General features: G+C 46.2%; 1 protein-coding gene across 2 annotated transcripts in view; it reads right to left on the bottom strand.

Moving 5' to 3' along the window:
• Positions 1 to 4,333: 4,333 nt before the first annotated feature.
• PPP2R3A (protein phosphatase 2 regulatory subunit B''alpha) overlaps positions 4,334 to 19,983 on the bottom strand; it is a 37,148-nt gene continuing 21,498 nt past the window's right edge. For both annotated transcript variants that reach the window (XM_021537166.3, XM_077785616.1), the window contains exons 6-13: positions 15,994 to 16,080; positions 13,644 to 13,800; positions 12,097 to 12,145; positions 11,528 to 11,617; positions 10,398 to 10,573; positions 9,814 to 9,932; positions 8,938 to 9,044; positions 4,334 to 4,727 (exon numbers count right to left, since the gene is read on the bottom strand). In XM_021537166.3, coding sequence (XP_021392841.2) covers positions 4,637 to 4,727; positions 8,938 to 9,044; positions 9,814 to 9,932; positions 10,398 to 10,573; positions 11,528 to 11,617; positions 12,097 to 12,145; positions 13,644 to 13,800; positions 15,994 to 16,080 — 876 coding nt within the window. In that variant the 3' untranslated portion in view covers positions 4,334 to 4,636. The remainder of the gene's footprint in view (positions 4,728 to 8,937; positions 9,045 to 9,813; positions 9,933 to 10,397; positions 10,574 to 11,527; positions 11,618 to 12,096; positions 12,146 to 13,643; positions 13,801 to 15,993; positions 16,081 to 19,983) is intronic.

The raw sequence follows: 19,983 nt of genomic DNA, 5'->3' as shown, positions 1-19,983 counted from the left end.
CTGGCACAGCAGGGAGCTGCTCCCTGAGTGAAACTCCCAAGAGGTTCAAGGAACAGATCCCACAGCTGTGGCACAGGGATTGTGCAGAGGTTCTGGTGTGACCCAGCACAGAAGCATCTTTTTACTGCATGCAAGAAGCACCCCCACCCCAGTTAATTCTTATTTAAATTCTGCGCAAATCAGTTAGAAAAGGATTTTTGATTGCTAAATTGGAGAACTGAAAAGATACAAACAAGCACCTTTGTAAGGATCATTCCACGTGTCTGCCACAGCTGAGGAAATCCCCTCTGAAAGGTAGGTGATGCTGTTTCTGGGACTACCAAGAACACAGGCAGGTCTTTCGTCTTAACTGTTTAAATTTAGAAATTGAAGTGCTTTTGATACCCTAAAGAAACTCACCAAAAGGTGACTGTTCTACAGACACATTTAGGCACCCCTTGGTGAAGCAATACAAGAGCAACACACTGCACACACTCTGCTAGAGCATTTGCATATAGGTAAATTAGAAAAGGCATTACTTGTTTTCCCATTTCATCTTTTTTTTTTTTTTAATCTTGTTCATTCCACTTGCAAAAGATACAGGAGATATCTCATTTTTTTTAAGGACAGGTTGAAATGAGGGAGCTGGATGTTTTGGTAAATCATCACAGGGACAGTGCTCCACATTGAGGACACAGATGTGAGGGAGGTCTGACTGCTTTATCCCAGTATTTTTGAGAAGGAAGCCTGGAATTTTGGCTTTGGAAGGCATTTGCTTGCAGGTAGCTGGGTGGTATGAACTCACCACAGCAGGGAAGGTGAGTTTGGCACAGCAGCTGGAGATGAAGTGAGCAGTAACACTATATCCCACCACCAAGAGATGTTTTCCTTTTAAAATTCAAAAATCCTTTATTTGCCAAAAAAGAATATAAAGTAAAAATACAAAGAGCAAACCATGCCACCACAAAATGTCTCCAAAACTACTTTTACAAAGTATGAGAACCTTTATTATTATCATTAAATATTCAGTTTCTAACCCCCTCACCCAGTGATACAGTGAGAAGATGAGCACACAAGGGGAAGCTCTGTTTATGTTTTTCTTACAGTAGCTTGTGCTCATCCCTGAGGTTCAGTTTTGTTTGCATAGACCTAAGATACTGATCTAGAGACCCCAAATCCATACTGTTACAATGATATTTCCGTGAACTTAGTGTTGGTCTTTCAGGATTATTTTGCTTTTAGAAACTAAGCCCAGTACCTTGGTGAGGGTGTCTTGAGTCAGCTTCATTAAATCCTTGGTTCAGGAGAGCAGGAAAGCTTTGCAATCCCTCTTTTGCTGCCCATGTCTGTTCTGCAGCACTTGCCCCTCGGAGGCAGGAGGGGAGCTGGAGCAGTGCCCAGGGTTCACTGCCAAAAACTGGGATGCAGCAAGTACTACTAGAGAAAATCCAACTAGTACCATTCCAGCAGCAATACTGAGCCATGCCTCCCATCTTAGTACTGCAGAGAGAAAATATTTGTGATAACAACAGTAAAAAGCAAGGGGTTTGTAAGAACACAGGGTTTCAATTTGCTAGACAAAAGCAGACTAAAGAGAACAAATAAGTACAATCGTATTTTTATCATGCAAAACTGAATTTTACTTGCTTTTATGACTACTGGTAAGGAAAAAGCCTTCAGTGTGAGCTGGATGTGCACTGAAAAATGCAGGATGTGTCCTTCCCAAGATGCAACATCTGAACTGGCATTGACATGGAGTCAGGAGGCACAGCCCAGAGCCAAGGGACTCCTGCAAACCTTTTGGGCAGTGATCCTGGGGCTGCTCCATTGCAGCTGAGCAGCTCTGCTGGCTGGACACAAGCACCCTTGACTATCTCAGGAAAAAGAAAGAAGTAGGACAGAAGTTCCCAAATTTACCTCACTTAAATCCTGCAGAGTTACAAACCTTCCATCCAGAGCAGCTGTGGATAGGGCTAAGTCACAAGTGGGGTGTAGAACACCTCCTCTATTAATGCACATGTGCCTGCTGAATTGTAGTTATTTTCAAGTACTTTAGGGACAGAGAATGGATTTCCATTCCTGGAATATTACTGCAGATTTTGCACTGCCACCACAGTGGCTTCTGCAGCTTGTCTTTCTATCCACATAGAATGCAAAATATTTGCTGTATATTGGGGGGGGGGGGGGGGGGGTGTTGTATTAGCTTTTGTTGACCTACCAGAAAACATGGATTGGGTTTGGACTCACTCTCTGTTGTTATAGCAGTACTGGATGTCTGCTTGAAGGAGAGAGGGGCTGGGTTGGGGCTCAGCAGAGCAGCTATCAGCTTCCTGTCTCCATTTATCTAACCAAACCTTGGGAAAGCAGCTGGCGAGTTTTACCAGACTCTGGGTTCTGACTTCTGCAAAGAAAGGCACCAGTTCAGGCTGGTTGGGTGTGAGGTGGGAGACTGAATTCAGGGATGAGTTGAATTAAAGGCCCTCTGCAAAAGGCAGATAAGAAGGACCCTGAAGTGGTGGGAGACTGAGGCTTTCCAGAACAGGCAAACAAACCACTGCAGTACTGCTGCTGCTGGAGCACCATGAGGGTTCCATTTCAGCCTAGAAGGGAGTCAGGTTCTTCTTGTTCCTTTTGAGGAATCTTAGTCTTTGGAGTGATGTAAAGGGACATCAAACTGAACGGCCCCTCCGGACTGTGGCAGTGTGTGGAGGGTGAACTCCTGCTGTGCCCAGGTTCTTCTCAGGAAAACATGGCTGGAGCTGGTTACAAGCAGCAGCTGTGGGACCTCCATCCTGTGTCCATTCCTGCAGTCAGTTCTTTGGTGGTTCTGCATTTGGGCATTTATGGAATCACCCCTGGGGTTTTCCCTTCAAGGTTATGGCAGTGATGGAGATGGGATCCAGATGCGCTGTGCTTGCTGCATTCCAGGGGTTTGTCTTGGTTTGGTCACGGTGCTCTCTGCTTCATCTGCTACTATGGGATGCAGGTCACTGGCAGGGCCTTTGCTAACAATGTGGGCATCCAGAAGTTTCCCAAATTACCAAGTCCAGGATCCTGGGAGATGTGTATACATCTGGTCAGTTCAACCTGAAAGCTTTCTCTCTTCCCGAGTTTGATTTGGGAGAGTTCTGACCCCAGGGAGGCAGCAGCACATCCCCCCGGGCAGCGGCAGGCAGGCCTTGGGCTTCAGAGGCTCCTGGAAAAGCCCAGACTGCACTGGAGGGATCAGCCCGGTCCTCATTTGGATACTGACCCCTGGAGGCACTGCAGGGATCCAGTCCTGTCCTGTCCATGGGACACACGAGTTCTGCAGTGCCCGGGTGTGCTCTGCCTCCAGGGAGGGCAGCAGGGGCCTGCTGGGAGCAGGGACAGGCATCTCCCAGGAACCCTGGCAGCAGGCACAGCTTGAGGCTCTCACAGGGACGTAACAGGAGATACAGGGCATACACAGCAACCCAGCACCACAGACTGGGAACAGCTGGGAGGGCTCAGATCTGTCCAGCTGAGAAGGTAAGGCCCAGACCTACTTGTACATATATGAGGATTAAAATTAAGACTTTGTTCTAATCACCCCTGTGCTGAACCACAGTCCCTGCTGGCCAGAAGGGACAGCTGCAGCAGCAGTGTGTGATGAGAGCAAAGATATCACACTTGATTCTAGGGGGAAAGTCCATTTAATTTTGCACTTAAAGCAAGAATTCATTAGTTACAGCATTTCCTCCCTGAGCCTGGGAGAAAAAGTAATTTTGGAAATAATACAGACTAATTCCTTTACTAGTTACAAGAGGGGGTTGGTTTTTTTCTTCATTATCTCAGTCTCTTGGTTAAAGAGGTTAAAGAAGGCTACAGGAGAGGGGAACACAGGAATGGACGGAACTGGTGCACACCAGGCACAGCAGTCTCAACACAGTATCTGAACAGCAAAGATCTTGCTGTAAATACTCCACAAAACACTTCTGCAAAGTAGCAATCTACACAGACAAAGCTCTGGCCAGAGGCAGATCAGCACAGGAGGGGACACAGGACTAGAACAGGTAACTCTGTCTCAAATTCCTAGAGAACATGATGTGGTGTAGTTCTGAAACTGCTCACAGATCCACAGCAGTGAAACAGTCCAGCAGCCAGTGGAAGAGCTGGGGGCAAAGGGACTTCATCTCCCCATGCACAGACACGTTCCCTTTGTTTCCAGGACAGGAAGGAAAAAAAGAACTTCCCTATGACCTGTGTTTTAAAAGATTTCTAGACACATATTGAAGTTAATTTGGCAGCTCCCTTGTCAGTCCTGGTGTAAAGCCAAGGGGACAGAGTGGCACAGCACAGAACTGAGAAATGACCACTATAGATGTTGCATGCAGCTGTTACAATCATTAGATGCTGGCATTTATTGCACATCTGGGGACATTACAGAATTTATATATAAATGAAACAAGTTGCAATCACCATTTTCAGTGAGTGTGCACAATAACACATTGTAAAAAGCCTTTTCATAGAAATTACCTTATTGCAATTACACAGGAAGACAAAAAGGGGTCTCAAGTTTCAGTGTACAAAATTAAGCACATTGTTCCAATGACAGATTTAAGGAAAACCCCCAAGTGCCTTGGGACTGAATGCTATCCAGTTTGAAAGACATGGGTTGTCTTCCACTTCTCTATCCTCAGAGATCTGAGATAATTAGCTTGTCTGACTTGTCTCCAGTTTCAGGGGGAGGTAAGACTTCATCTGTGTCATAGTCATCTTCACATGATCTGCAAAGAGAAAAGGTGTGTCTTTAAAAGCTGTATTTTGGTTTTCAGGGGTGTTATTTCAGTGGTTACTAAGTCAGGTGGCTAAAATGCAGGAGCATGTGAGAGATGAAGCTTGAGGAGGAGATTCCTGAGGCGTGGGGAAGAGGGTGGGAGTCATCAGTACTCTGACAGCAGACATGGATCTGTGCTCTCATCCAGCCTCATCTCACTGGTGTTCATCATCAGAAAATTTGAATCCAGCTTCAGTAACAATTGTCAGGAACTCCCAGAGCCTCAATAGTTCAGTGTAGAAATAAAGTAATCCAACCACAGCCCTGGGCCCCAGAGGAGCCTTGGCTCAGAAACACCTGGTTCAAAGCATCTTCTGGCTGAGGTGTGTTTTGACAGACACAGAACAATTGTGGCCATGCTTTCATGTTCCTCTCTCCCTCAGTCAGAAGTTTGATATCCAGGACTGAGCATTTATGGTCTGAGGAGGTTTGGTGGGAATTCCCAGCTCCAGCTCACTATCCAGGCTGGCTGGGTGCCATGACCTGCAGCACAGGATATGGCTCAGGGCTCTCAGCCCATTCCTAGTCCCAAGAAATGATGTTTTTAAGATGTTTCCCTTTGGTCACAGCATACTATGGGTTAGTTTTGCAGGGTTCCCAAGAAATTAAAAGTTCTTCCTTTTGTTCTAAAGCAAGATTCCTCAAAGGAAATGCTGGAGCATTTATGCTCCAATTGGAGCATTTGTGCTCCAATGGCCAGGATAGGAATGGCTCTTGTGTTCAGTGGTAAACTGTGCTGCAGAAATGTGAACTCCTTTGATAGCCCAGCATGGATGTGCCAGGAAGGAACTGTCTACACCCTCCTGTGGTATTTTTCCTTTGGCTAACCCATATGCAAGCACAGCAAACCCTTGGGAGGCTGTCAGGGTCTGTTCCTGCTGTAGACAGGATGCTCCCTGTGTGCAGGGGAGACCAACCCAGACATTCCTGGAGAACACTGTCCTCTCTTCCATAAGGAAAGCACCTGCTTAGTAATTCTGCCACCTTCTGGATTCTTGCATAAGTGGAAGAAGGGAAACAATGGTCTGGTCTGGATCCTGCACCAAACCTCTTCTGACCACGTGTGCAAGGTTGCCAAAAAATGTGCAATTTGCACTCTTCTTGCCTCAATGGTGCCTGTGGGGGCTGTGTTGCCCTGCCTCTCCCATCAGGAATGGATTGGGAATGTTTGCAGGTGCTTCAGCTTCTCTAATCTCTCCTTGGTTTAAAGGATGCAGCTGAGGAAAACTTTGTATTGCCATTTGAATGCTGTTCTTAGAACTTTCCTTTTGAATCAACTTTTCCTCCAATTCTACCACCTTTTGTTAGCCTTGTCCCTTTCTCTCCTACAAATGGAAAACAACTTCTTCCCTGCACTGCACAGTCACCAGGGGAATGGGCAGCTGGAGCTCCATTGTAATCTTTTTCTTCAGGCATCTTTTGCTTCTGCACTAAACCTCTCATATCTGCTTCCAAAGGACTTCCCACTGTCCTTTCCCAGGGAGTTATTTTTCCACTCTACTGGTTTGCTTCTTAAGGCCCAACAGTGCCTGCCTTTTCCATTTTGGAATAAATGCTTTCCACCTTTATACCTAAGGAACATCTCTGGGATGCTTTTGAACAAGATTAGCACTAAAGGTAGTCAATCCTTGCTCTCCCCCCAGGCCAGTTTCAGAACTTCATCCCATGAAAACAAATATGGGCTTGTGCAGGTTAAATACCCATTCCTTAAACTCAACTGTGTCAACTCTAGGCTGTTCAGAGGAGGGAAATTACTCCAGGGAATTCTTTGCCTTTCCTTCTGGCAAACACACATTTTGTCTCTGGGTGGTTCAACGATATCCTTGTTTCCCCTTTCCCTTCCTCTCACTGCTGGGTTCTGGGAATGGAGCAGCTGAAGAGAGACAAGAACAATGGTCTAAAGCTGCCTCAACCAACATCCTCTGATCCTATGCCTCTGTCTCCCGTCTCCACTCTCAGCAGGATGCTCTGCATTGTGTCCTGGCTCCCTGTTGCTCAGGGGACATTTTCCCACCAGCAGCTGATAAAAGATTCTCTTCCTCCTTCCCTTCCTTCCCTTGTAGAAAGATCTCTTTCCCTGAAGGCAATGATGGTTTCCATGTCCCTCAGCTAGCTGAGGCTGAGTTCTGGGACAAGAACCAAGCACTGCTGCCCTGCCCTGCAGAGAAGGCTTGGCTTGCTGCAAACCAAGGCTTGTATCTGCATCAAAGGCTTGTGCTGGCCAGAGCCAGCTGTTGGTGCTGCCTCCAGAGAGCAGTGTGAGTATCCAATCCCCAGGGACAGCGTCTCTGTGGAATCCCACAGAGGTCAGAGAGCAGAGTGTGGAGCGAAGAGCTCAGACCAGCTGAGGCTTCCAGTGAAATGTAATGCTTTGTTGTTGTCTCGAGCATGACAAGACCTTCCTCTTATTTTTGGTGACTGCAGCTCTCAATTGAGTCCAGCATCCTGGAAGTATCTGTGGATACTGGGAGTATCCACTGCATTGATGAGATTCCCATTTTGGGAGCGGGGCTCTCTCCTGGGCATGCCTCAGCCAGCTTTAGACTGACTGGCTTTAGAAACTTTCCTTCCAGAGAAATAGGGACAGGGCTAATCACAGTAGTGGGACACACTCATTAATGCATCTGTGATTGCTGAATGATGGTTGTTTTCAAATGTATTCGTAAGACAAAGACCGTATTTCATGTTCTGCCAGCTAACTTGGCCAAAAATCTTCCAGTCTCTCACAGAGCTCACCAGGAATTGTCTTGGTTCTCTCCTCACTCCATTTCTGTCATCCTCAAAATACAGCAGAAATAATCTATATGCAAAAACTCAATGGCTCTTTCTGGCAACTTTCTCTGGGCATCCAGCTCTTTGTTTTTCTTTTTCCTTTCTTTTTTCCTTTGTGGTCTGTTGCTATGCTCCACAAATGAGATCTAATCCTGCTGCCATGACTACAGAGCTTTTCAAGGGCTCTTAAAAGCTAGCAGCCAGGTTGCTGACATGCTCTTTGCAGGAAGACACAGAGCTGCTTCAGACCAACTTCAAAAATCTGACATCACCTGTCACTCTTCCCCTGGTTGTGGTGACTTTGGGAATTCATGGTCCTGCATGAAGCTTTAATGGCAGCCTCCTGTTTCTTTTCTGTTCTGAGGACACAGGTGTTGCAAAGCAGCTGCAGGGAATGCAGCAATTTCATCTTCCATCCTGCCCTACCCCACCTTCCATTGTGAAGGTCAGAGAAAAGGCCAGGCAGCTCAGAGGGGCTGAGGGAACCTGCCTGTTGCTGTTTGGATGCACAGGCAGAGGAAAAGCTCTCACTAGCTTTGCAAATCTCTGTGCCTAATTAGTAGGTGCCACTGTTATCTCCAGCAATTTCCAGTGTGGGAAGTTTTGAAAATGATGCAATCTTCTCAATACTCTACTGGCTCTGTAAGTACTGCTTAAGAGTAGATGCAATCCTGAATCAGGCAGGATTAACACAGGGTAAGTTCCTTGGGTGGTTGAAAGAAATATTCTCAAAAATATGTCAACACAGACACAAATCTAAAGAAAGATTAGACTGAGTCTCCATTTACCTGCAGGAAGCCCTTGCCCACAGAGAAGTTCTGGAACAACTAGTCTGCCTAAATTCACTGGCTAAAGATAGCTGATGTGTCTGTCCAGAATCTTACAGAAGGCTGAAAACTGCGTGTAGGTATTGAAGAAACCAAATCTTTAAAAAAAAAGTCTCAACAAACATAGTAAATTAATGAAATATTGAAGTGTAACTTACAAAGAGCACAGACTAATATACAAAGTTGGACTAAAAGTCTCTGCTAGGCATAATAAATAAAACAGAGCTACAGCTTCTAATCTATGACAGCATGACATGGTCAATACATGGCCAAGACCAGCAAAAGTCTTTTGATCTCTATTTTTGTATGGTGGCCAAGACAAATAGGCTTTGCCTTTTTTGCCCCTTCACAGATGTGTGCAGCTGATCCAAGTGTCTGCCCCCCAACACTTCTCCACTCCTGCTGCAGGAGCAGCTGTCCTGGGCCTCACATGCTCCAGAGTCCAGCCCAAATGCTCACCCCTCTGCTGGCAGTGGCAGCATGTGTCCCTGCCAGAGCCCAGCTGGAGGCAGCCATGTGTGCCCAGGGCAGTGCCCAGGGTAGTGCCAGGGCCGTGCTCACCCCTCCTGGAGCTGCTCATTGCCAGACTCCTCGGCCACCAGGATCTCGTACTCCTCAGCCGCATACCTGTCCCAGTCTGAGGGCTCGGGGCTGTCGCTGTCCATGTCCTAAAAAGATCACACAGTCAGCCTCCAGGGAAGTAAAGAATGGATGGAAACAGCCAGGCAAAAATTGCCTTAACTGAGAAAGTCACAACCCTCTTGGAGTGCTTTAACATCTGCACATAAAGGACTATGAAAAAAAACCTCTCAGGGTCTGTAAAGCTCAGCATGTGACCTGAGATGCCAACAAGCTGTATCTGCTCCACTTCAAAAATGCAACCACCACACACTTGCTGTGCTCTAGCTCAGTTTGTGCACTCCATACAGGACAGAAGAATTCAGTGGTTTCAAATCTGTCCATCAAAGGCTAATTGTAACTGATATTTTGAGGGACTCTTTACAGTTTGCTAAGTTAGGGCAGTTTTAGAGAAGATTACAGAACACCTCCATAAGTACCTGGCACTCTGCCAGTTACTACAGGATGGGGATAGCAAGTTATCCCCCTGGTCCCACTTGACTGCTTTTATGATGATCCAGTTTCAGCAAAAAACAAACCAAGTGGTTCTGTCTTGGGATGTATTTAAACCTTGAATCACGGAACCACAAAGTTTCTATTGCAGATTATGTGGGAACAACTGTGAGGGAATCAGAGCTGGTTTTGGCAACCCCTCCACTTTTCTGTACTTTGAGCAGGTAAGAGGCTTCTGGGAGACAATCAATAAGCTGTACTCGTGAAAAAAAGTGTTATTTTACTCAGCTGGGTTTTCCCTACATCCAGGAGCACTCCAAGGATGAGTGTGATATTTTCTTATTTAGAAATAAAGGTGATTTATACCTTTTGCACTGCAAAGGGATCCCTTTGTTCATTGTCCAGATATTTCTCTAAATTGAAGAAGGTGTTGAAGAACACATGAGCCATTCTGCACCTCTTCAGGTCTCGCAAGGTTACTCTTCCTACAGAAAAACCCCACATGGTTGTGTTACTGAGGTCTTACAAAGGTTTTAATTGTAACACCAGTAGGCTTCAATAGCACAGAATTCCTTCCCCAGTCAGTCAAGGATTTTAACATTATTCAATAAATGGGTGTATTGATTAAGCTTAAATATCACATGCATGTGGAGGCCTTTTACATTCATGTGAAATATGAAGGCATGTGAATGGGGATGGTTCAATTTTACAGTGTAGACTGTCAGCACATCCCACAGCTGGAGCACACAAGAATTGTTGATTCAGTCCCAGGCAGTTAATTCACAAGTATTACAGCCCTCCTGATGCACAACATTGCAGCCCAATGTGCAGTAACTTCTGCCCTGCGACTCTCACACAGGGCTCTGCCTGTAGATAGGTTTCACAGTGCCTTTACCTTCTCAATTCCCACAAATGAAAGGGAATGAAAGCTCTGCCTAAACAGGACTTACCTTCCCTCTCTGGCTTAACGAGGTCCAGCATCTGGCACAACAGGTCCTGGAAGGGCAGAGGCTCTATGCCCATCACCTCCATGCGCTCACACTGCTCCTCATAGAAGTATTCCAGCTCGTACATGGACAGCACCCCGTCCCCATCCAGGTCCATGCAGCGGAACCAGTACTCGATGCTGGGAACACAGCAGGGACACTGCAGACTGCACTGGGACATCCACACAGCAGAGACTGCAGCACTGCACGTTCTCCCTACCCACTCCCAAAGCTCTTCTGCCACAGCCTGGCATAAACCCAGGGATGACAAGACACATTGGGAAGGGTGAGGGGACAGGCCAACACCCCAAGCACCTCCTGAGTCTCCCAGGTGGCTGTGAGCAGCACAACCACGCTCATTACCTGTCTCACCTGTACCCTCTGTTCACTGCGCTGCAGCCCAAGGGGTGATCATGTAGGGCAGAGTCCCTGCTTGACCCACCAGCAAGAGCTGGCCAAATAGAGCCAGCTCTGAGCTCAGGACACTGCAGGGACCCTGGTGAGGGACACAGCAGCTGTGTCATGCACTCATTGGTTCCTTTATACACAAGGCAGAGCTCTCAGCAGCTGCACTCTGCATCCCTCTTCCCCTCTGGAGGGTCCAAGCCTGCAGTTCTGGATTCTTCTCTTGTTATGTGCAAGATTCCTTGTGCTAACACTCACATACACACCTGGATCATCTCCAGCAGTCTCCTGGCTGTACAAACCAGGCCACAGGCAGGTTTTACAAAGTGCCACAGTGAAATTTCCCCACAAACCCTTCTTACACACCCATTCCACCTGTGAAGGGATATGCCCAACTGCTGCCATCACCTCAGGAGTGTGTGCTCAGAGACAGTGCCTCATGGCAGCAGGTCATCAAACACACTGGTGATTACCAAGACATTAAAAATTACAAGAAAACTCTGCTTCTATAAAATTTTTCCTCAAGAAAGGCAAATGATTTGACCAACCATTACCAGTAAGATGTTTTCTTCCTAACAACCTCCAGACCCCAAGCTGCTCTCTCCTGTAGAAAGCGGTAAGTCACAGAAGTTTCCATATCTTATTTGCTCATCTCAATGATTTTACTAATCCACAGAAATCAGTCTCACCTTGTAGCACTCCTTTTGTCTTCCTCTGAAATCAGGAGCCACACAAAATCTGCATAACTCATGCGCCCTTCCTTTTGAACTTCAGTGCCTCTAGAAGACATGGCAGAAAAAGAACAATTAAAAATCACTAGGCCCCTAAACACTCAGTATGTCAAAGATGTTTTTCAAATTATTAGCGAGAGAAAATGGGGCACTGTCACCTATTTAGTCAGTACTCCCTGCACCCTGCAGCACCAGGTACAGCATTTGCTACCTTTTATCACTGCAAAGCTGAAGCTCATCTGCCACATCCCCTCCCACAGCACATCCCTTTTCAGAGACTTCAAAGCAGTGCTCTGCAGATATCCCTGTGCCATGTCTTCCAGCTATACCCAGTTAGCCCATCCTATGGGATTTTTATTTTGTTTTCTTAAGTTACCCACAAGTCTCACTCCATGTTCAGGCAGCTCCAGCTGGAGCACCCTCTTGGAAACCATTCTGATCAGGGGCATTTCTAAGAATAATTTGTATTTCTCAGCCTGACAGAAACTGCCTTCCCTTTTTCCTCCAAGCAGTGTGCTACTTCTTACCTCACCACAGCACCGCTGAATATCCGCTCAATGATCCTGTTTGACAAAGCTGGAAACAAGGAAAACACGGAGAAAGTGAAGCTACAGCTCACAGCAATAACTACAACCAGTTGTTCATGCTGAATCCACACAAACCCCCTTCCCATTGTTAAAAGGCTCTAACTACACTGCCTGTCTAACCACCTGCTGTTTAGCAGCATTTTGTAAAACCCCAAGATGATTCTCCCAGTGTGTCTGTCTTTGTATCCTTCCAATCACCACACCGTCCCACAAAGATGGCAACTGTTATCTGGATCCTTGGAAATGGGCACGCTACTCCTACTTTGCTGCAGTAGGATTTGTCACATAGAAGGAGACTATCCCAGTGTGTACTGCAAAAGAAGTTAAGTTATCAAGCAAAATGACACATCAAATCCCTACAAAACACTTTTGAGGAAAGGATAGGCTGTGGCAACCGTGCTGCAAGGAAGACAATGAAACACCAGCATAAAGGTGAGGCTCTGCCAGCCAGGAGATATGTGGGATAGATTGTTATGGCAGAGCACAAGCCAAGCAGCAGGTACCAGCTCTGGGCAGGATTTGCAGAGTGACCTCACCACCCCAGGCAGCTGAGGCCCACCTGGACTCCTTCTACACTCCTGTGGACCAGGCACGGTTCTGGCACTGCAGCCAGGCAGACCCAGCCTGCCCCACCCCTCAGGTGCCCTGGCACAGCTGACAGGCTGCTGGGCACTGCACCCCATGGCTTCTCCCTTTAATCCTTGGCTCCTCCCAGCACCTCAGGGCTCTCAAGCCTCCTGTGCAACAAATACTCCTTTCCACACTGCAGTTTCCCAGCAGGGTCCAGTCTCCCAGATCACCCATCCCAAAGGAGGCACTCCTCCATGCCCACCCACCCAGCCCTATGATCAACGCTCCTGAGTCCTGTGACTGCCATGCTCCCCCAGAACCCACGTGGCCTCCTCAAAAATGCCTACACTTGGAACACATAAGTGTTTTAGCCCTTTGTGGATTTGTATTCCATTCATCTATGGCACTTGAACCTTACAAAACAAAGAGCATAACTTCTGGAAAGGAGGTTCTATTGTGAACTGAAGAGATACTCTCCAGAGTCCATCTGCAAGCTGAAATCCCCCAAGCTTCACTGGACTCTGGATTCCTCTCATGCATAACTAGATTGCACTTTAACAGTCTCTGAAGTTCACATGGGCTTATCCTTCTTGTCCCTACTTCCAAGTTCCTGCAAAGCCCTCAGTAAATAATAAACAAGTTTCAGGACATTATTTTAGCCTATCCTCCTGGCAGTGACCCACACATGAACAGAAACTCCATCTGTAGCTACTCATGCAGAAAATAGGGTGTCCTGCAGTTCTCTGTGTCCAAGCTTGTATAACTCCTTCTCTAAAGCAACATTTATTTAAGAGATGGGTGGCTACATTAAAACTTTTTCTGAGGCATCAAATTAACCAAATTAAAGGCAGGCTTTATTCTTCAGTAGGAACATTCTGTTTTCAGCAATGCCCTTGCCACATTTGCAGGCGGCATACCTTGATCACTGTACCTAGCCAGATCCTTCTGGCTGATGTAAAGGTCATGGTCAGTATCCAGCTCCCAGAATTTGCAGTATATGACATAAAAGTGCTCATAGGAGAAGTAATCTGTGATCTGATTTATGTCATCCTCTTCTTCCAAGAGAGCAAGAGTCTGAAAGAGTACAAATACAGTGGGAAGTTAAAGCTGGATGAAGAGGCAGCTCAGCAGCTGAAGTGCTCCAGTTTCTCAGGAAGCTGGGTGAACACAGCCCTGAGAACTAACCCGAACTGCAGCCTTTCCCCAAGACATGTGATTGCTGTATTCCTTAGCAGACACTTACAGAGCACCTGGCTTGGCCATCCTGCTTAGCACATCTCTGCCACTCCTGTTAAAATTTTTTGCTCATTTTCAGCTCTAATGAAGAGTGAGGCAGAGAAACAGGAACACAAGCTGCTGTGTCAGCTGGGACCCATGGTCTGGGAAACAATCCTGACCTGCACCAGAGACTCTTAGAGCCACTTCCACAGTCTTCCACAGAACCTGAGGTATGTCTTTACACATCACACATCCCTGTCTGCCTCCTGAAGGGCAAAATCAACTCTTGTTCCAAACTCACACCTGGACTGGGACAGGAGGGATGGACCCCAAACTAATCACACTGACTTCCCTGTGCTGTTGCAGGAATCATCCTGGTTTAACTGGGAGGCTCAACCATAAACATCTGTGACATGTCTTACTAGGAAACATTTCGTGCTAACATCCATGTTTCATTCCCACCTTACACCTCCCTGTTCTTCCTAGCAACAAGAGGGCATTTGCAAATTTCCCACCTCCCTACTTTTCTTCTTGGTGCTGAGGCCATGAGACACCAGAAGCCTTCTTGTCTAAGAAATAATGGCTTCAGTGAGATGCAGGCCTGGCCCCTCCTGCCCTCACAGCCTCTCCCAAGGGAGCAGGCAAAACACAGCCTGAGCTATCCCAGGGAATGGTGTCCCCAGGCAGGCAGACTGACTGGCCCTGCTACCCATAACCATAAAATAGATGCTGTGCTATGTGTTGGCACTGGCATTTCAATATCAACTTCCAGCCACCTCCACATCCAAGGAATCCAACTGAATCCAAAGAAAACTCTCACATCCTGCTATCCACCAGGTTCAGTGACATTCTGGTAGAGATAACAGGATGGCATTGTGAGACCTGCACTATTATGACTTGCTGACATCCACGTCTCAACACCTTTGATCCATCACCCACTGGCCTCTCCAGATTGTATCTGTCTCTCTCTTTACAGATGACAATCACTAGGGAGCTTTTTTTGCCATAACTATTTTTTTTCTTTTGTAGATCACAACCAAAGATGCCATTTAGACATGCAGCAAGAAGCTGTACTTCCCTGCTGCAGGAGATGAAAGGCAGAGTAGATATGAAAGAAGAAAAAATGAGAGAATGTTTAAAGGGTGAAAATGAATGAATAAAGATGCAGGATAATCCAGGAACATTTATTTGTAACAGAGGCTGGAAAGGAACAGGGATTCTAGAGCTTGGACTGGCATGAACCAATTCAAAGGAGCACTCATTTTTCCATTTGCTGATGGGGTCAAGTAGGGGAGATGATGTCTGAAAAGAGAAAGAATGTGAATTCATACTTGAGGGGTTTGAGGAAAACAGCACACTACACCTGAAAGGACACAGGAGGGAAATAGGGAAATCTCACTGTTTTAGCCAGTCCTTCATCTTTCAGCTCAAGATTTTGTGGCTCTTTAGGTTGGGCTGGACATGAGCAGCCTGAGACAGTCTTAACCTGGTGCTCTTCCAGGCAAAACACACAGAGGACAGAGATCGAAATCCTGACATAAGGACACACTGCAGGCACTGGAACAAGAACTAAGCTTCATTCATTATCCTGTGGAGATCAGCTCCTGAGGTGCCTCATCCTGCAATTGCAGAGATATTCCTGACCAGCTGTCAGTGGGCTGAGGGCTGCCTAGGAGGCAGGAAATTGGCTCTCCTACCCCTGCCACTCCTGCAGCTCTTCTTGGCTGCTTGTGAGCCACTTCATATGGGTGCAATGCCATGTCCTGCTTCCCTTTCCTGCTGTCTGGACCAGGAGTCAGGCTGCTGCTCCATGCAGCCTCAGCAAGAAAACAGTCATGCCATGATCTTCTCTCAGTGCCCTGGGGCCATTCTTGTCCTTGCACTTCTCACCTCAACTCAGACACAGCTCCTCCAGTAGCCCCTGCAGACTCCTGGACTGAGCACCTGGCTCATCCCACTGCAGCCCAGGTGCAGCTCCCTCACCACTCAGTCACAGGAACAAGGAATGCTGCTGCACTCTGGATCCTGCTCCCACAGAAACCCACGTACTTGCAGGAAGTTGCTTTTCCTCAGCTCTGTGAGAGTGATCTTCCCCGACCAGGATCGATTGACTGTGTAGAATATCCTCTGGATAACCTGCAACAAATGAACACTGCTCTTGAAATCAACTCCTGAAACACAGCAGTCTGGGAACTTAATCACAGTACCTTGGTTTATTAACTCATCCTGAGGAGACCTCTTTTTAAAAACTGTTTTGGGATCTTTTCTGTAGATACTACTATCCTTAACTGACTACACAGTCTGAAAGCAACATTGGCTTCTTAAACAGTATTATCCCTTTCCAGTGTGTGAATATTTTTACTGTTCTAAATCAACCTCTTTGGGCAGGCAGATGTATTACTTATGTCAGGAAACAGGCTCAAAGTGCTGATGAATTGCTTTGAGTTTTTCACGTTTAAGGGGATGTAGTTTGCATGGATCCCCAGTGAAATAGGGTTCTAGGGGAGGAAAAAAAATACTTCTGATTTTTCTGGTTCCTGCAGAGGAAGCAACACATGTAAATGAAAGACACAGCGAATGCCTGACCCATTGTAACTACAACAATGCCTCATGTTCCCAGTACCTCTGCTGAAAGTAAGCAGGAGAGGTTCTGTTTGCAATTATTTTGGGCAGGTGTTAAACTTGTTTGGCTCCTTTCCAGATCTGCCTCTGGTGAAAGTGAGCAAAAAATCATGGGGGGAGGCACAGAACTCTCAGCCAAAAGTAAACAGCTCCCAGTGTAAGACTGAGCTCACTCTCAAGCTCCTCAAAAAAGCAAACAGCCCTTCTCAATCTGCTCCTTGTCAGCTGTCAAGTAACATCACAGAGTGGGGAAAAACAAATGTGTGACCAAGCACATGCAAGAATAAACCTAACAGGGCAAACAACAACAAATAAATATCACTGGCATGAGAAAGGAGGAATAGAATTGACTTATCAGCACTGAAATTTTGTTGACCAAACCTACTGCAAACCTTTGATGTCTCTAACATGTAAGCACATTGGTAAACTTTAGTGCACACTATTCCAACACAAAAATTAACTTTACACAATAATGTCCACATACAGGGATTCATCAAGCTAGCAGATTAAAGGGATGGATTTCTCTTTTAGCCAGAACTAGTTTCAAGTGGGCAACCACTACTGAAGGGCCATCTTTGGACTCAGTCACACAAGTGCTGGTTCTTGGTCCAGAACAAATCCAGAACAAGTATGAGATTGCTCCCAGCAATCTGCTTTGAGATAGACAGTGAGACAGCAATTGATGATGGCACACAGAACTCTGGGAGCAACACGAATGATGAGAGGATTCAAATGTATCCTAAAGAGACAGAATGATTGATTCAACTTAGCTGAACATGACACCTTTTGGTAATACTGCAGGCCCTTCATCACTCCAGGCCTAAGAGGTGGATATCCTTTTAAAGTTGGGTGTCATTTCAATTAAAAACAGACCAAAAACCAGATCTATACTAACTGTAGCAACCACTGAGCAATGTTCTGTGGTCTCTGAAGCACAAGATGTCAGATTAGGTAATCATAATGATTCCTTTCTGGTCTTAAGCACAGTGTTTGTTTCTTCTTTCATGCCTCTGGTAGTCACTGTCATTCTGGACTTTGGCTTTTGCTTCCAGCTTGCACAAGAGCTCAGAGGCTGGAGTGGTCTCACCTCGCTCATCACCCATTATCACACCTGACAACTTTGTAGCAACTCTTAAAAATACAGGGCATTCACACCATTCCAAGGACTCAAAAACAGCAATCCCAAGAATCAGAAAGAGGACTCCATACCGGTAATTCTTCTTCTCCCCTGCCTGTAGGATAGTAGAAGACAACAAACTATATTCCCATTTGTGACACAAACTGTTTGTCTACCAGACCACATTGATAAAGGTTCCATCTGCTCCCACCTCACCTATCTGAAAAAAAACCTATTCAGAGGTAAAATGGGATGTCTTTTCACATCTCTCATCATGTCTAGTCACTCAGTGAAGGCTTTATTACTCAAATAATGGCCCAGTTTCCACAGACAGTACATAGTATATATCTCACTATAAAGTCTCGGTACTTATCTTTTTCAGGTTGTAAACACCAAGCTGTCAAAAAAAAAAAAAAAAAAAAAAAAAAAAAAAAAAAAAAAAAAAAATTTGGGAAATTCCTAGGTCATTACCCAGCCTGAGATGATGTGCAGCATGCAAGTTATACTTGTCACTCAGGCCATAACTGGCTTCATTCTTCTGAATTCAGTACACAACCATAGACCCATAGAACATCTTGAGTTGGAAGAGGGCACAAGGATCATGGAGTCAGATTCTTAATTAGCCTTTGGAAAGAGGAGCCTCTTTCTACTTCCCCATTATCCTCATGTAATTGAGCTCCAGGCCCAAACCATTCATGGATGAGTTCCAGACCTTTCCTCAGTCTTCCCACACAAGAACAAAAGCAATTCCATTTCTGGACAAAACAGGAACCTTTATTAATCCCTGTGGCCATTGTCCCCTTACACATTTACATTGATGCTACTGTATAAGCTAAAGCACTTTTCCATAAGTGTTAATCTTTAAACTGTTTTCAGCATAAAGCTTTCCAAGAGCAGCATGCACTGCTAACTCTGAGCCTGGTTTGAACATTCGGGTAGAAGTCACACTAAAGCTTTACAACAAATGCACAGGATATTCTGTGATGTTCTGCATCATCTTCACCAGCTTCAGAAGTTGTCTCTGTTGAAACAAACACAACTGGTTTAGTAATACAGTGGCCAATAAAACAGATATGATACAGCTGAAATTCCAGCCTGCTGTGTCCAAAAGGCTCCTTTAAAAGGTTCTGAGGTGGCAGCAAGAATTGAAATGTGCATTCACATCTTACCCATCCTAGACTGTGAGGGTCACTCTCCAGGATATTTCAGCCAAGTGATGCTGTACCCAGCAATGAACACAAAGCCATGTGTCCTATGGCCCTTGTCTGTAACACAAACATGAACTGTGATTCTTGTATGGCAGTAAAAACAGCACTCTGTCTCTGTAAGGAGGTATAAGGTACTCTACCTTGAAGCAATTAAAATGATCCAAGTGGTCTCAAAATCCAAGGACAAAGCTGTTTCCTTCATTGTCTCCTGGTGGAAATACTGGATTTTGTAACATTAAAGAAGGGTGTGCCAAACTGTCTGTGAAAGGAGAGGTGAGCAATAGGAACTCCTACCATCAGAGAGCAGAGTCAGTGCTGCAGAGGACTGAGTCCTGCCCCTCCAGATGGGCACAGCCTGCCCAGCAGCCTCCTGCCTCCCCAGGTGCTGGCTCTGCTCCAGCCCAGGGAGATTCTGCTGTCAGCACAGACCCCCAGAGCAGTGCTGTCCTGACAGCTGAAGGACAGCTCATCTTTCTCAGGTGTCCTGCTCCACAGCCCTCTCCTCAGCTCAAGGCACCACCATTCCCTGCTCCCTTTGGAGAAAGTCTTGAAATCCACCTGTGTTCCAGCACTGCCAGGAAGGATGCCCAAAGGCTCCCACTGCAGCAGGAAAGCACAGCAGACATACAGGCAGGATCAAGAAGCACTCAGGAGCTTCATGTACTTATGAAAGTCTGGTTCTGTGACTGCTTTGGTGACACAGCACCAAACCCAGGCACCAGGGAAGTGGTGCAAAAGGAGAGAATAAGGAAAAGGTGCTGCCCTTTAGCAGCAGCCTGCACTTCAGTTATCTGGAAGTGGAAGCTCAGCTTCACACAGCTGGTCTCAGCCACATTGTGCAGTGCCCCTGGTGAGTCCAGAAAGGGCAGCAAGGGTGATCATGTGAGGGATTACTCTACAAAGACATTTGTTTCTTGCCTGAAAAATACAGGAACAGTGTGTGATTTAAGAAGAACCCATAAAGGCAGATGCAGAGAATTGCCTTTGTCAGCAGCCAGGGTAACTTCACATGGCATTGACCCATGGATACTCCAGTCAGAAACCAACCCTAGTGTGACCTTAAACCTTTCAGTCTCACCCTTCCATACACTT

This window comes from Lonchura striata, chromosome 10, assembly GCF_046129695.1.
Source record: "Lonchura striata isolate bLonStr1 chromosome 10, bLonStr1.mat, whole genome shotgun sequence".
Classification (NCBI taxonomy): Eukaryota; Metazoa; Chordata; class Aves; order Passeriformes; family Estrildidae; genus Lonchura; species Lonchura striata.
Note: the sequence above shows the minus strand (reverse complement) of the source record. Positions and strands in the feature narration are given on the sequence as shown.